This window comes from Mixophyes fleayi, chromosome 1 (genome assembly GCF_038048845.1).
Source record: "Mixophyes fleayi isolate aMixFle1 chromosome 1, aMixFle1.hap1, whole genome shotgun sequence".
Classification (NCBI taxonomy): Eukaryota; Metazoa; Chordata; class Amphibia; order Anura; family Limnodynastidae; genus Mixophyes; species Mixophyes fleayi.
The window spans coordinates 230410941-230427299 of NC_134402.1; the positions used below are offsets into that span (position 1 = coordinate 230410941).

General features: G+C 38.0%; 1 protein-coding gene across 3 annotated transcripts; it reads left to right on the forward strand.

Annotated features, from left to right (window-relative positions):
• Positions 1–1167: 1167 nt before the first annotated feature.
• BABAM1 (BRISC and BRCA1 A complex member 1) lies at positions 1168–15923 on the forward strand. 3 transcript variants are annotated; one of them, XM_075206954.1, is made up of 11 exons: positions 1168–1267; positions 4023–4132; positions 4241–4584; positions 7526–7584; positions 9315–9435; positions 9929–10007; positions 11228–11252; positions 12776–12905; positions 14446–14526; positions 14603–14661; positions 15604–15692. In XM_075206954.1, exons 3-10 carry the CDS (start codon positions 4330–4332, stop codon positions 14654–14656), a joined length of 804 nt encoding a protein of 267 aa, XP_075063055.1. In that variant the 5' UTR covers positions 1168–1267; positions 4023–4132; positions 4241–4329; the 3' UTR covers positions 14657–14661; positions 15604–15692. The 3 variants fall into 3 exon arrangements, with proteins under 3 accessions (XP_075063055.1, XP_075063039.1, XP_075063045.1); XM_075206938.1 differs by lacking the exon at positions 14603–14661 and having other exon boundaries at positions 15604–15923; XM_075206944.1 differs by lacking the exon at positions 14603–14661 and having other exon boundaries at positions 4255–4584; positions 15604–15923.
• Positions 15924–16359: the final 436 nt, after the last annotated feature.

The following is a 16359-nucleotide window of genomic DNA, read 5'->3' on the forward strand; positions in this document are numbered from 1 at the left end:
TGGAACAGCAGCAGATGTGATCCTTTAGTTATAAATAGAGGGGATACTTAAATTTACAGTGGCTGCCCTCTTCAGGGGAATAGGAGCTTATTAAATAAGCCCCAAAAAGTTACAAATGAAATCTAATGATAACTCACTTAGAAGAGTATCATTGAAAATCTAATGTTGAGGGCACAGCGGATTTTTTTTTGCTTAGTTAGTTCAGTGGCGGATCTAGAAAATACCGGGACAATTTATTCCCCGCCGCCTTTTTGACAGTTAAGGCTGCCTGCTGCTGCACACTATGTACAGGCCTGTTCTGTCTGCTAAACGGACCTGCATACGGTCGCAGCCGCAGGTAGCGAGCTAGGGGGTGATGGGGGGGGGGGGGCGATTGCCACCACTGAGTCAGTTTAGATTTTAATCTTGAAATGTTTCAGCTGTATGTGGCAGCATTATTCTGTGGTGCAATTATATTTATTTTATTTACTGCTAAATATATTTACAAGAGATATTAGTTCAGACAGAACAGAACAATGATGGTCAACAGTGCAGTCCAGTGGTTTCCACACCTTACACAGATGCCACAATATTATTTTTCATATTGTACCAGTGGTGTGATATGCAGTATAACAGAAACATGAACAAATTTAAAAACGTTGGTTGTATGTAAATAACACATTGGGGTAAACGTATCAAGCTGAGTTCTCCAGCGGGCTTGAAAAACCCATCACATTCTAGCTGTCATTTATTTAATACATTCTACAAAATGACAGATAAAATCTGATTGGTTGCTATAGGCAACATCTCCACTTTTCAAACCTGATGGAAAACTCTCAGCTTGATACATTTACCCCCTTAGGTTGTATGTAGTTGATACATGACAATGTGCATAAAATTTCACCATTGTGTATCTTCACTTTATTTTAAGGTTTTTCCGTTACCCATTACTTCTTGGGACACATACAACTATATGTGTTCTGATGAATCACGGTGAAGACAACGTTTGCTTAAGTGTCAAATTAACAATAAAATAGTTCCACATAAAGCACTGAAATATTACATCTGGTCAGTCTAGGTGCTGAACACAAATGAAAACTTTGATCTTCAGTGTCCTGTCGGCATCACAGCTTCTGAGTAGGTATCAGGCTTGATAAGTGATGTCATCGTGACGATACACAAAACTAAGTAAACTACATGTCCCAGAATTCAGCGCTTCAGCAGCCACTTCCTGGGGTAAGATGTCTGCATCTGGAGTCAAGTGTTAAAATAACGAAGCCTCTGCACGGTGAGTCAGGCTTTTGTGTTAGATAAGTAGGTCCATATAAGTAGTTATATCACGGATCATTATTAATGATTCTCAACAGGCAGCTGCCATGGAGAGGTTTTATTTGTATAAAAGTATCTGTGTGTGTATCCTAAATCATTCCTAGATCGTCTTACCACCAGAGCTTTGTTTGTAGCAGATTTAGACGGTCTCTCAAACTGTTGTAGAAATAATGAAAGCTGCAGAACCACAGGTTGCCTAACTCTGGTGTATACAATTAGGATAGCCTAGTAATGGAGGAATAGGTCAGATGTACAGACTTCTACACTGTCCTAACTGTAATCTCAAATAATGTGTATAAAAAATAAGCTGAATTACTAGTATTAGTATTTCAAACTTCTCTTTTACGTCTGAGGCTACTTGTTAATTATACAGCTGCCACATATACTCCACCTACTGGTCATTCAGTTATCTTGAGTGTGGACAGCACCATGACATGGAGGGCAAGTTCATCCGCTGTAGCTCTCCAGCACTACCCCAGCCCTGATTCTCCTATTCCTGCATAATGTCACCTCTTTAGTGATGCTCTTTGACAGCTTTTGAATATATTTTAATCAACCTGATCTACAGGTTGAATTACTGTAAGGGAGTTAATGACATAAGGGGTTGTAGGTGAGGGATGCGGGGTAAATCAATTAAAGGAAAGGGAACGAATTCTAGAGGAGGATGAATTACAGGGGTGATGGTGGAGGTACATTTCTGTGGAGACTGAGAAAGCTGGATTACAGAGGAGGGTGGAATAAATTACAGGGGGTGAAGGCTGTGGGGGAGAAAACATTAACGCAAAAGGGAGGATAGGTGAGGAAAAAATAACGCAAAATTGAGGGTGGTAGGTGAGAAATAAATGACAAAGGAGAAAGCTGGAAGGAGAAAAGAATTGAAGGGGAGGGTGATATTGAAGCAATAAATTACAAGGGGGGGACATGAATTACAGGGGAGTGTAGTGGCAAATTAATGACAGGGGTACACACATACATGCATATACATCATACCTCCCAACTGCTCTTATGGTGGACTGTCCATGACTACAGGGATCGGCGGGACTTGTGTCCCACGTCATGCTGTGTTGAAAACCAAAAAAAGGGTGATTTCTCTGCACACCCATATTTGTTAAAGATATAAAAAGGTGCATCACCAATGTGACTACCTTTACATAATACAGGTAAAGAATGCAATATCACATTTTAGACACTAAATACACACTAATCACAATAAGTAACATTTTTGTATATTAAACTTTGTAAAATTCTCATAAAATCTAATATCTGGAATATACATGAGTGTCCTAGTGCCTATATTGATCAAATTGTAAATCTACCAGGACAAGGTGACCTTCGGTACTTCCACTAACAATTCATTCCTTTAGCAGGGTACATATCTCGCTCTGTTGCATCTCCCTACAGATTGTAGATAATGATGGCAGGACCTCTGCAAACCAGAGGGAGCTGTATAGTGTTTGCAGGCTAAACAGAGGCAAAGGGAGATGTATGGTGGATCATGTGGCCATTATGGCCCTCAGTGATCTGCCCATTCTATGTCATGACCATGACCTATTCAATGGCAGGATGAGGAGGTGTGGGCTGAAGCTTTGTCTAGGAAGCTTAGTACCCTAGATTGGGTTCACTAGCAGAGTATATATTGCTGAGCTGCACCTGTGTTACCTGTCCATACTCATGCCGGCTTCACTGTGATGGAGCTTGGATTAAAAGTTGTGTGCAGAGTTTGAGTGTTTGTAACGTCTTAGTAAAGTTAAAATGTATTAATAATAGGGCATCACGTTGTGTTTTTCTTCTAACTCCAAAGCATAGCTTTTTCTATGGGGACTGCTCTTTTGCACAATTTAACAAGTTCTGGAGCTGGTGTTAAACATTCAAGCCTGTGGGGAGAGTATTGCGCTAGAGGGATCTTCCGCAACTTACCTGCTCTCCCCTCCGGTTACTGTTGCAAAGGTGGCCATTTTGGGATAGTGACCATAGAGGACATAAGAGACAGGTCTTTGCAGGACCAGCAGTTTTGCCCGTTGAAAATGCTATTAATAATAAATATGCCCCATACTGTCAATCACAGGTGCTGTACAGTGGGACAACTTAGTGTGGTTTTTCACTTTGGGTAAACTTACAATGTAGCTCTTCAGTAGGGTTTCTCTGCTGGGATACTAGGAGCAATAAAGTGGATGGGAACACCAAGTGACAGCCAGGAGCTTCATTTGTAAGGTAGGAAAAGGCTTTGAAGGACTAGTGACAGTTGAGGTGTTGACGTGAAATAAAAAAATCTATATATGTCAACAGCAAGCAGTTGTCTTGTGATGTATCTTTGTCACAAACAGCAACATTTAGGATTCTATAAAGGGTCAGACAGGAAACAGATCCATATAGGGCAGAACGTGGACAAACTTACCGTAGTTGTAAAATTTCATACACTTGAAAATTAAATATTGAAGACTTCGTATGGTAAGAAAAGCATAGAATAATGCCTACTTACAATAACAGTATATCATAGTGCATTATCCTGTGCGACTGAGGCACGCAGACAACTGCGTCATGCTTAAACTGCAATGTGGATACTATAACTTGTGTTTTGTTGTGTTTGACTGAATTAGATAATAAAGCAAGTTTTTCTATAAAAAAAAATAAAAAAAAATCTTTTTATATAATGAAATTATTCATCACTGATGCCAGAATATTTAATGATATTTATATCTTTTTTACTTTTTTAGCCAGCACCATCTCCCTCCACCTGTTAAAAAGAAAAGTCTTTGGATTTCAATGTAAAAATCTAAGCATTTATTAAAAATCTTTTGGCTGACAAAAATACATACGAATCAAAGTAAGGTATTTTTTGAGGTATATCCTATACATATTATGTAAATTCAGCAATTTGTTAATCTCATTGTATTTCTTTCTTTCTTTCTTTTTTTTTTTTTGTGGCTGTGAGGGCCAACATTGCAGTCTCTAGCAATTCATTATACTTAGTAGAATAGCCCTACCACAAAACTGGATAGCCCTACAGAGGAGACATGCAACATGGACACTTCAGAGCCGGCAGATGATGGCGAACAAGCGCTGGAACAGAGACCCCGCACACGTTCCAACCCAGAGGGTGCAGAGGACAGGGGAGCTCCACCACAGCCTGTAGTGGGCAGCCGAAGTGAGGGAGAGGGTGAGGCTGCACAGACAGAGGATCCGTCTCCCCCAATAACTGCTCCCCCAAGTTGTGTCCTTCCTCCACCTGTGGAATTCCAAGTCAAAACTCCAAGGGTTAACTGCCCAGAAAAAGTGGTGAGTAGCATATGAGAAAATAGGTTTAATATTAAGTACCAGGCAGAGAAAATTACAATAAAAAAGTTTGGGATAAGTATAAATGTACTTAGGAATAAATTACTTACAAACAAAAGTTTACCCAGATTGAATTACCTTGCAATAATATATACAATAAAAAAAAAATTACCAACGATGATGCAGGTGCAAGCATACAATTTTTATAGGGCCATTTGAATTTTCATATTCTATGTATTTGCAATGTCCATCAATTCCCATCTTCAGATGAAAATTCTCACATTATTAGTATTCTTTATCAATGCAAATGCTGTTTTGTGATGTCATGTGCCTTCTTTTGCTATTTTTAAGGTGCGTGTGACTAGATTTTGTCTTCTGTTCATCCGTGTGTAGTCTGTTTTGAAGTGGGTGGAGTTAGAACAACAACTAGTCAATGAGATGATCATAAAGTTCACAGTAATGTAAGTGAGAACAGGTCTGCATGTGCTAGGGACATCATGATGTGGGAGTTGGTAAGTGGTTGCCACAGACTGATTAAAGTAGTTTTGTGACAATATAATCTGTTGACACTAAGAGCATCATATTGTTCACATCAGCATAGAGCAGTGGTTCCCAAACTTTTTCAGTTCACGACACCTTTAGAGTATCCATAATTTTTTCAAGGCACCCCTCCACAATAGTTACCGAGCAGTCCCGTTTTATAAGTAGTTGGGTCAAAATAACGTAATAAATATTTAGGTCAGGACAGAAATACTTAGTAAGTTGTTTGCAAAAATAATATACATGAATCCAAGAGAAAAGAATATTTTTATATATTTTTTTCAATTATATTTCTGTTAAAGAATAATTTACAGCAACCATTAAGAAGAATAAAATATAATAAAATATAAAAAAATAAAACAACATGTACAAAAATCATCACACTGTGCCCCTTCACCTATACACTGTGCCCCTTCATCCGCGCACTGTGTGCGCCCTCCTTCATTTTTTTGCCCCTCCATTGCTGTTTCCTATCACCATCTCCTCTCCATTTCTTTACATACCATACATGGCCTTCTTTTTTATTTCTTCTGTCTTCTCACCAATCCAGCTGCACCGGGGACCCAGCATCCTTCTCTCTCCTGCCGCTGCTTGCTGAATATGTCTGACGTGATGACGTCATGCCCGACACTTAGTGAATAGAGGAGGATGGCGGTTCCCGGGCGCTGCCGGATTGGTAAGATTTTTTTTTTTTCCCCCTGGCTATAGTACCCCTGGGAGCCCCGGCGTACACTTTGGGAACCGCTGACATAGAGTCAGGTGTCAGGTGATTAGTGTGCTGATTTTGTGGGAGGCTGTGATCTTTCCACCTTAGTGATTGTTTAATTGAGAACATGGCTGCATGTGACAGGGGTACATGGTATGGGGAGGTGAATGGAGGCAAGCATGAGGCCAACCTGAGTTATATAGCAGAAGGAGAATTGTCCTCCCAACATTGCAGTTTAGAGATATGAGGCTCCTGGCAAACCGATGTGGGAAAATCATTTTGTCAAATGCACCTATATAAGAAACAAAGGTTGTTACCTGTTACAGGTAAGAGCTGTGATTTGCAAGTGTAAATGTTTGCATAATCTAATTGGAGGCATAGGGTGGATCGGGGGCGTTCCTTGCTTATTGCATCTAGTTTTGCAATGAAGTGTGAAAACAAAGTTTCATTTAGTGGGATTATTTAAATGAGCTGGAGAAGCGGAGAAGGTACTGGTAGACAGACAGCATTTTTTCCTGCAAAAGACCAAGGGCTAGATTTACTGAACTGTGGGTTTGGAAAAGTGTATATGTTGCCTATAGCAACCAATCAGATTCTAGCTTTCATTTATTTAGTGCATTCTACAAAATGACAGCTAGAATCTGATTGGTTGCTGTAGGCAACATCTCCACTTTTTCAAACCCACGGTTTAGTAAATATACCCCTTAAACTCTGACTGGTCAAAGGTGCCAAATTTTACAAAGCAGCACATCTTTTGGCGTGAGAAATGAAAAGAAAGGGTAGAGAGGAAGCCATTCTAACTCCACAGTAGTGAAATGATATATATCGGGTCACATCCTATACATTTAAATGGATGCACTTTGCAGTTCCACTTTTGCGGAAAAATACATTTCTAGGCGCACCTTTAAACACACAAAAATGACATGTAGTAAAGCCAGTTCCATTGTCCTCAAACTGTAATGATTAGTTGAAGTCATTAGTAAGGTCAAATCGACTAGTATTTTAGAATTGCATTCTATTGTGGATTTAATGACTTTAGTGATATTTTTATGGTTTCCGCCATGCGGATTTCCCAGAGTATCCACGAACGTGCAATGCATTTTAAGACCATAAAGTAGGTGTGCACCTTAAAATGCGCTTGACGAACAATTTGACGCATTCACACAAATCATTTTTTTTTACACTGCCCACCTCGGTCAGGACAGACATTTGAAATACTTGTTGTCCTCCCACCTCTGCACTTCTCTATGTAAAGTGTTCTTGTAATATTGTACATAAGGCAACTACAATTAATCATATCCCGGATGACATAATGGTAATGGGCTCAAGAGCAAGTTTTTTCTGTTTCTTCCAGAACAACTGAATGAAGATTATTAAGCAAGCACTTTTGTGTTCATGTAAAAGAATTGTCAATAAGCAGTTCTAAGTAAGAATTGACAACGTAATCTCCAGATTGCAGTCCTTGTATTGGTCATTTGTCATTACTGGTTCTGTCTCAACTCTGGCAGATATAGTATTTTGGTGACAGAGCTGAGCAAACCGATAAGGGTACAATATTTCCTGTTGGCTTGACCTAACACATAGGTCAATGTTGTCATTGGATGAAAGCCCAAATAATTTCATGTCTAACCAATTCAGATTTTAATTCCAATAATATACTGAGCAGGTTTTAGTTCTTTTACTTATCTCTTTCTTTAGATAATTTGCCTGGATTTGTCAGATGAAATGTCCTCTCAGAAATTGGAATCATTTAATGGGTAGGTGTGGCTGGATCAACTAGAAATAACTTATTGTATAAACATACTTCACTTATTGGCACAGTGCGCCAGTGTTTATCATTGCAAATGTACTGACTTTTGTATTGGAAATGTACTGACGCAATGCTAGAGGAAATTTGTTTCTGCAACTTTCTGAGGAAAGGAATACCCACGCTAATTAAGCCTTTTTAATCTGTGAGTGACCAACACTTTTTTAGAATGCATACACATCAAGCTAAATAATGCAACCAGCAAGTAATTTAGAAAATCACAGATTGATGTGAATTTTGTTAAACCCAAGATTAGAGAATATACTACATCATGATGCTAAGTATCTGAAGTAATATCTCAGACTTTGTGGTACGAAATAGGATCAGGGGGCTGAGTTATTCCCTGCCAACATTTGTTAGAAAGAGTATATAGGAGTTCTATTATATATTTTAAATGTATTATACCATCTGTACTACTGGATAACCACTAGTACCTCCAACAGGGTGTAATGGTCCTTGTAAGGACCTCTTGAGCAATAACACATCACTACTTGAAGATTCTGCCTGCCTTCTATTGCCTGCTGTATCCTGTGACTAACAGATAAGAGTTTACACTCTACTACATTCCCCAGCTGTCCTGTGTTGAACCCAGTGTCTCTGTGTCAACGCTTTGCCTGCTACCCAGCAGTCCTTATCCATAGTAAGCGGTCAGAAGGTAACAGCCAGCCCACAGCAAAGAGGCGCTCTAGCAGCTATATCACCCACCCCAGAAGTAAGCGGTTCTAGGCGCTGCAAAGGAGCCTGGTGGTGGCAGCGAGATTCTTCTACAACTATTGTGCAGTTGGCCTTCGCAGTCTGCGAGTGTCTGGTGGAAAGGTGACACCAGTAGGAGTGGTCAGTAAAAGTTGGTTAGTGACGGTGAGAAAGAAACCCAGATAACAGGAAGAACATCCCGTCATCCTTCTTTCCCTAACAGACCAGGTGGTGAATTAAGCCCATCCGGTCACAGTTGTTTTTTTTAATGAAAGTAATTTATTAATAATAATAATTAATGTTGATGATAATTCTGAAAGGCCATTTGGTTGAGAGAAATGGGTAGTATGGAAACCTTCCTCAATCTATTTAAAATCCACCAACACTAACACTCAGAGGGTATATAGCCAAACACTGATATTTTCTTTCTTCCAGCAACACTGGCACCCAAACATCTGGGTATTACAGACTCCGCTAGCTGACTGGCAGGTTTAATTTGGCAGTTATCAATATCTTTGGATACTTGCTGACACTCTTCCTAGCTGATATCACCGTCTTCTCCCTGGGGACCTTCTGTCTATGTACTTTGAGCACTGTCCTGCTTTTGCAGGTACCAAAAGTATGATAACTTGTCCCTTCTAACATAGGAACACTAGCAACCAGCTTTTGGTTGGATACCATGGGTTTGCCTAAGGACACTTCCTCTCAACACACATACCCAAAAATCCCCGCCACAGTAGCTCTTTTCCTAAATAATGAAGAAGACAAATTGTTTGATTTGGTAATTCATTTAAGGGGCACTGACTCTTTTCTGCATCACACATCATATCCCCTTCTTTGTTGTGTGGGTGAAATAAGGCACAATGCAATAAGGACATTATAGCATTTGTTTTTACAAAAAAACAGGGTTTTCTCCAAAATATAGTTTGCTAAATGTGATGATAGCAAAATGCTGTATTCATTCTTTTGTTCATTCATGTTACACAGGTCCAAAGCCAATGCCCTCAATTCTTCACAGAAAATGATTGAGATGTTTGTCCGAACTAAGCACAAGATAGACAAGAGACACGAGTTTGCACTAGTGGTGGCAAATAATGAAGCTATGTGGGTGAGTGAAGTTGCTCAAGTTCAATCTTGACCCCTGTTGTATGCCATGTGTTTCCCTGAGCACCAAGGGACCCCATATTAGTGATCAGCCAATCACTTTCAAGTTTGAATTGCATGTGCAGATAGTGTAGTCCTCAAATTCCAGATGACCTGGACTCCCTATTCTTTGTTACCTTCATGATGTGTTCATCTTCCGGTCATCGCAGAGTAGTGCAGCGCACAGCATGCGAACATACAATTATTCTAGACTATATACCCTTAGAATAATATAGATTGGGTTAATAATGCTTTCGGCCTCTTTAATGATTTCTCCTAGCCTTTTCTTAGTTCACTCTGGGGAAAAAAAGACATTATTTATCTGCTACCTGCCATATTTATCTAAACCGCTCCTGCTTTGTGCACCTGTGTACTACTACTTTTTCTTGTTCAACTACCATCAGTACTATGGGTATCTTTCTCCACCATTCAACAGCTATATAACATTTCTTGTCCAGCTTTCTGGATTTACCTCAGATCCACGAGAAGTTTGCAGTTGCCTTTATGATCTGGAGACCAACGTCTGTGAGTCCTTCAGTATCCTTTTTCTATTCATCAGGAGCCTAAACACGTTGTAAATGTTCATAGATCAAATACATGTGTTATCATTTCTGTATACCCCTAAACATCTTGTATAGATGAAAACTGTATCTGTTAACATCTGATTTAGCACCCTCCAAAAACATGCACATTTATATCTCTTACACATTCATGTTTGATAATGTTGAAAATGTTTGGTTTTAAAGCTGACCTGTCGTTAGTCCTTTTTGTATTTTTCTTATTTTACTATAGTTCATAATTATTGTGTAGTAAGCAAAAACAAAAACGAGGTTCCACTGGGAATACCCTCATCTGATAGAGAGCATTTTTGTGTGGATAGAGCTGCGACACGTAGGGGAAGCCGACATTGGCATGTGCATAGTGCATTCTGGATTAACACACTGTTAGGATAGATGCTAGGTATCTTTTCTCTATACTTCACTGCTGTTCGACCTGGAGGAAGCTTGACCTGGGGAGAGCATAATGTCTAAACATTACTTTAAATAAAATGCTCTCTCCCAAAACATAAGCCACTATATGAAAAACAAAAACATGGTTGATCAATTAAGAAGAGTTTTTCAGCATGAACATCGAATTGTACTATACATGGGTTTACGCATATGGTTCCTGGTCTGTGGACACATGACACAATAGGTTATAATAGTCTATTTTAGGAGGTATGAGTCTGCACTAGTGGTTGTATTAGGGAGTTTGTCACAGTGGGAAAAAAACTAGTGTTTTACGACAGCATTTCCCTCTCACAATGAATTTGCTTTGCAAATTGGGTCACACAAGCCAATTTCCTGCTTTGACAACTTTTTAATAAATGCTGCATGCAGTGTTTTGGTCCAGATTGGGAACTGAAGAAAACAAGTTCCTGTAAATCAGTTATTTTCTCTTGCACCTGTCATATGAGCGATGAAATACATAAGAGTCTTAAAGTACTTGCTGCTATAAAATTTGATTTATCTGCTAGCAGTTTGTTTATGACAAATGTGTGTCAAATTCTCTTCTAAAATCTAAAGTAGATTTATAGCATTATTAATAATTTTCACCATAATTCCCTCTGTCAGCAATATCATTGTTTTTTTTCTGGAAATACAAACTGCTGTTCCATTACTGAGTACTGATACACTGCATGCTGCAATATTGTTTACTGCTAAAGTTTTATCTGGAGTTTTCAGTGGTACAAACATTTCCTTAATATAGTTCTCCAGATCTTGAAGGCCTTTTTAACCTAATGTAAGTTAATAAAATAAAATGTTTTAAAAAATTTTCTTCGTATCAAGACAGAATGAATTTATCAGAGAGTTGTGACCAGATTTGGCCTTTCTGTTGGAGAGTAAGAATAAAATACATATTATAGTCAATTTTATTTTATATACTCCTTTTCAGATTGTTTTACAGATATTTAAGGAACATTAACCCTAAATTCCATCTTCTTTTTGTAGTTGTCTAATTAAAATATAAGAGATGTGTATATATCATTTTCATGTTGCATAGCTTAACCTAGCTCTTGTAATGGTCTTACTATGCTTGTTTGTTTGTTTGTCAGTAGATATGGACCAGATAAAAAACAGTCCTAAACTGTTAGTCCTATTATTGATGATATTTTCACTATTCAGGAGCATGGGTGTCTAGGCTAGCAGAATTCCACAGAGTCTTATCTCCTTAGGGGTGTTTTCTGGTTAAAGAACTTTAAAATGTCAGATTAAGCAAAGGGCATACAGATAACCACTTAATAGATAACTCCACAAAAAAAAGTAAAAGTTCAATTTTGGATAGAATATTCTACATTAAACTCTATCCCAAGAAATGATTTACCTGACTGTACTTAAATCTATAAATCTATGGCTAGCAAATAGTTTCTCATACACTAGGCAACTGTGTGCTGGGCTGTTTGCGGGATTCATCTTTCCTTGAAACCAGTGGAAATAATGTAAATTTGCCCCCAAAAGTCTCAAAAACATCTGAAGAGATTTATAACTAATATGGCACAGAATGCACCATATATAGCAGAATAGGGGGATAGCATTTCTTCAATGACACCTCACTTAAAGCTCTCAAGCCGATTTTGAGCCATATAATAGGATAGCCGAAAGCGCAAAATGCGTCTGAGTGACGCTTTTTCCTAAGAACATACAGTGTAGAAAGAAAAAGGGAGATAACCGTTGGTGCATATTATTGCCAAAGGTGATTGCTATACCAGCTTTACCCAATTAATAAACTTGGATGGTAACCCAAACCTAGTGAAAACCTTCTATTTAAAGCCATTTCATAGAATCAATTGCCTCTTCTGCATCTAAGGCTTTTATGACCCTAGTGCCTGAATGACTTAGCTGATGCTGATTCAATATTGGAAACCTGGGGGGCGGCTGGTTGGTGTCAATATGGGATCATAGGTGAAGTACCTCCTAATATTAATGGCTTCTTTATTTCATTTGGTGGCCTCTTTGATTTGGATATATTAAATGAGAGATTACTAACTTGATACAATTAGATAATATTGTTGCCAGAATTTTGGAGTCAAAATGAATAAGCTAATGGGTCATTCATAAACAGTACAATTTTATCTATTTTTTTTTATATAGTTTTAGAAGAAATTGTAGTGCGATTTCATTTAGGGTTTGGTATTTGACACTTTAAAAAAATCTGTTTTTTTTTATTATGGGTAATATGATATACCAAAAATATCCATTTGTGCTTCGCTATACAACATTAAGTCACCTACAAAATTATATATTTTTTTTCTTCTTTGGGTGCAGACAGCAGAGGACAGAGTTTCCAGTTACAGATAACGTGCAGACTGTTCCCCCTCCTTATGTAGTGAGAATTATTTTGATCTACAGCCGTTCGGCCTCCCAGCCTTCACTGGCTCTCACAGAAACCATGAAGGTAAAGAATAAATGATTCTTTATAATAATTAAATTCCAAAGGAAACTTTCTATTGTTATTTCTGTAAATAATATTCGTAACAGCACATTCTAACATCAGACTGTATCAATTCTTTGGTTAACCACCCTTTCCTTGCTTAGGCCTAAATCTCTGGTAATAAATGGGCTATTGTCTGGCCCTAAGCTCCCAGTGCATCAATAATGAACCCAGGGATAAGTGAAAATCTGGAAGTTACATTAATGCAATTTTAGATTGGCCTCATTCTCTTATCACATACAGCTGGGTCCAGTTCTGGAGTGCACATTCATCACTATGTTGGACCAAGGACCGAATAGAAGCCTTTATTTTGGATGTAAAAATAATTTTAGCCCTTAAAAAAAATTGTGTTTTGCTATACTTTCTTAAAAAAAAATAGCCAATATTTTAGTTGTTCTTTATTCTCTAAAGACAGGGTAAGAGTGCTGATTCAGTTATAAAAATATGCATAACAATTACTATATTATGTGCAGTCTCCAAAACTTTTCAGGAGTTATCTAAGCTATGCCCACTCATTAACATAAGAGACAGAAGTGTCCGAAAAAATAGCGTTATTATACACTATGAAGGCCAATTCTAAAGACAAATTAAGGATGTGGTCAATAAATTAATGTAAATCTTAGGATCCAGAAGTATCTTTTTAAGGAGCCATGAAAAATGTGCAATTATTGACAAGGGGATGGCCTATAAGTTATAAAACTATATTAAAAGGAATAATGTACCTGACTAAAGATTGTAAGAATATTACCTTTGCGTTTCATGTCTTGTTACCTTGTGCCTTTATATGATCACAGAACTTCATGGCGTCTTCTAATAATGTTATACTTTGCAGACAGGAATACATGATTCTATAGCTAAACAATCTTTCTGTATGGCTCTACATATTTAGCTTTATCTGCACTAAAAGCCAGTGGTTTCCTAGGCATAGTTGACCTACAGGGACATATATTCCTTAACTAAGGATTAAATGCTTGTGTTTTTTTAGTTTTGTGAGGCAATGCTATTTTCTAGCACAGATATGTCAAAAATAGGCTTCTGCTAGTAATTTATTCCCATTGGAGGGCTTTTCTGTTCATTTTTACCCAGCTCAACCTAACCTTAATGGTTAATCTGCATGGCATTATGTTTCATGCACAAGTTAAGAAATATGAACCAATATGTATTACATAAGAATGACATTTCCTCAAGAAATGCTATGCATAAACAAAGCCATTGAGAGCACTTGCTGCTTTGTAGCAGTTAGAAAATCCTTTGGTGCTCATTTCCATATCACTTCTTGGACGCGCAGCAGAGTTCCTGGAGCCGACAATGTATGTCTGTGGTACAGTGTGAATGGAGGTGGCGCCTTATAGTCGCTACAAGGTCGACACGGTCAAACTGCCCTGCATGCACAGTCTACATTAGTCTTGATATGTGAAAGAGACCTTAGTCTTCTGACAGATTTTCTGTACAGGCTACCGGAGATCTTATTTAATTATTTAACAGCTTTCATTTTCTCCAACAGAAAATGCTGCAATGCCCTTATTTTTTCTTTGATGTTGTCTATATTCACAATGGGTCTGATGAGGAAGATATGAGCTGGAAGGTAAGTGTGATGGAGAACCTTGTCCATAGCACAGTGTTGTCTTCATGCATACGTCCTATTCATATGCTTGTTTCAGAGTCTGTGCAGAACCATGCAGGAGGAGTTGTTGATGCAGAGCAGCAGTGACTAATCTGGGTACTATTCATTTACATAGACATTCATTATATACATAACATTAACACTGCAATGTGTTGAGTACGAGTAGGATATATGCATGGCACTTAAATCATGTAAAGTTCAGAAAATTTCACTGTATGCCCTGATACTCATGTAAATTATTTAAAGGCAACTCCTATAACAGATCTTCTCTCTAAAATTAAAAAAAACACAACATGTAATATATATGGACTTTATTGATTTCTTTTTGGTTTAATTATGCAACAATAGTGTAAAAACTTTTAGTTTTATTCATAAATGGAAAGGTAAGTTACAACAATAATCTTTAATTACACTGAATAATTATTTATTTGCAACTTCTTGGTATTTAGCGGCTTCTCTAACAGAGGTTTTAATAACTTTTGAAGGTGTTTTGTGATGGTTGTAGCTATGATTATTTAGTGTTTGGATATAGAATGGCGAACAGGTCAGCCTATGCAAGATGTAGAGGGCAATAGAAGCAGAAATGGTACTTTCAATGGTAAAAATGATAATTACATATCATAATGCATAAATCTTTGCTTGTTCATCCTACTCTGCACTAGTACTGCAATGGAGTCCGTCTTCTGTTCAGTCATCAGTACTGTGGCACATTGGTTGGTATTGCCACCTCACAGCATTTGATCCATGTTGAGAATTGAACCTATGACCTGTCTGTGGCGTTTGTATGTCCCCATGTTTGCCTGGTTTTACTCCAGTTTCCTCCCACACAGTCCAAAAACGTACTGGTAGGTTAATTGGCTTACAACAAAAATGGACATGTGTGTTAGGGAATTTATGAATAACTCCATAGCAACAGAGCATGTCCATGATGGCTGCCTCACTTTCTGTAACAATGTAAAGTGCTTGAATCCTAATAGGAGACAAGCGCTAAATAATATAATTTATTTTTAAACAATTTCTTCTTATCCCTTTTCACAGGATGTGTTTGGCTTCTTCAGCAGCTTGGACACTAAAGGCACAAGCTACAAATATGAGGTGTCGATAACAGGACCTGCTCTAGAGCTTCACAACTGTATGGCCAGACTTCTAGCCCACCCCCTTCAGCGCCCATTTCAGAGTCATGCCTCCTACAGCCTTCTAGAGGAAGAGGAAGAGCGCGCAGAGGGTGAAGTGACTGTTTGAGGGAGGCTAGTTGGTATCACAAGCCGACATTGTACCATGTTATGACTTTAAAGTTAATAAAAAAGAAACCTACTTTTTATATAATTTTGAATTGTATAAATAGTCATTTTACTAGATTCTATTTGTATACTTTGCTTTCTTAACAGATTATTTCACTAGAATACTTCTTTAAATCCATAACACGTCATTCAGAAGACAACACAGGTTTGCCATTAAGGATATTTAGTGCAAATGTTTTATTTTTTTCATCTACATGTGTATCAGACTGAACTTACGCAGTGCACCACACCACATGTGGGGAACATACAATCATCTCAGAGATTTACATCTATTGCTTACTGGTTGGCAGTATTAGTCTGTTATACTAGGAAAAACATACATCCATCTTTTAATTCACAAAAAGACTTTGGTTTAAATGAAAAAACGAATATATTACTCAACATTCATTTCCTGTGGCGCTTCACTTGTACATGGAGTGATGTATAATAGAGAGAGGAGAGCTGTCCTGTTACTGATTTGTATGGATAAGAAACAATCTACAAGTGTTGGACA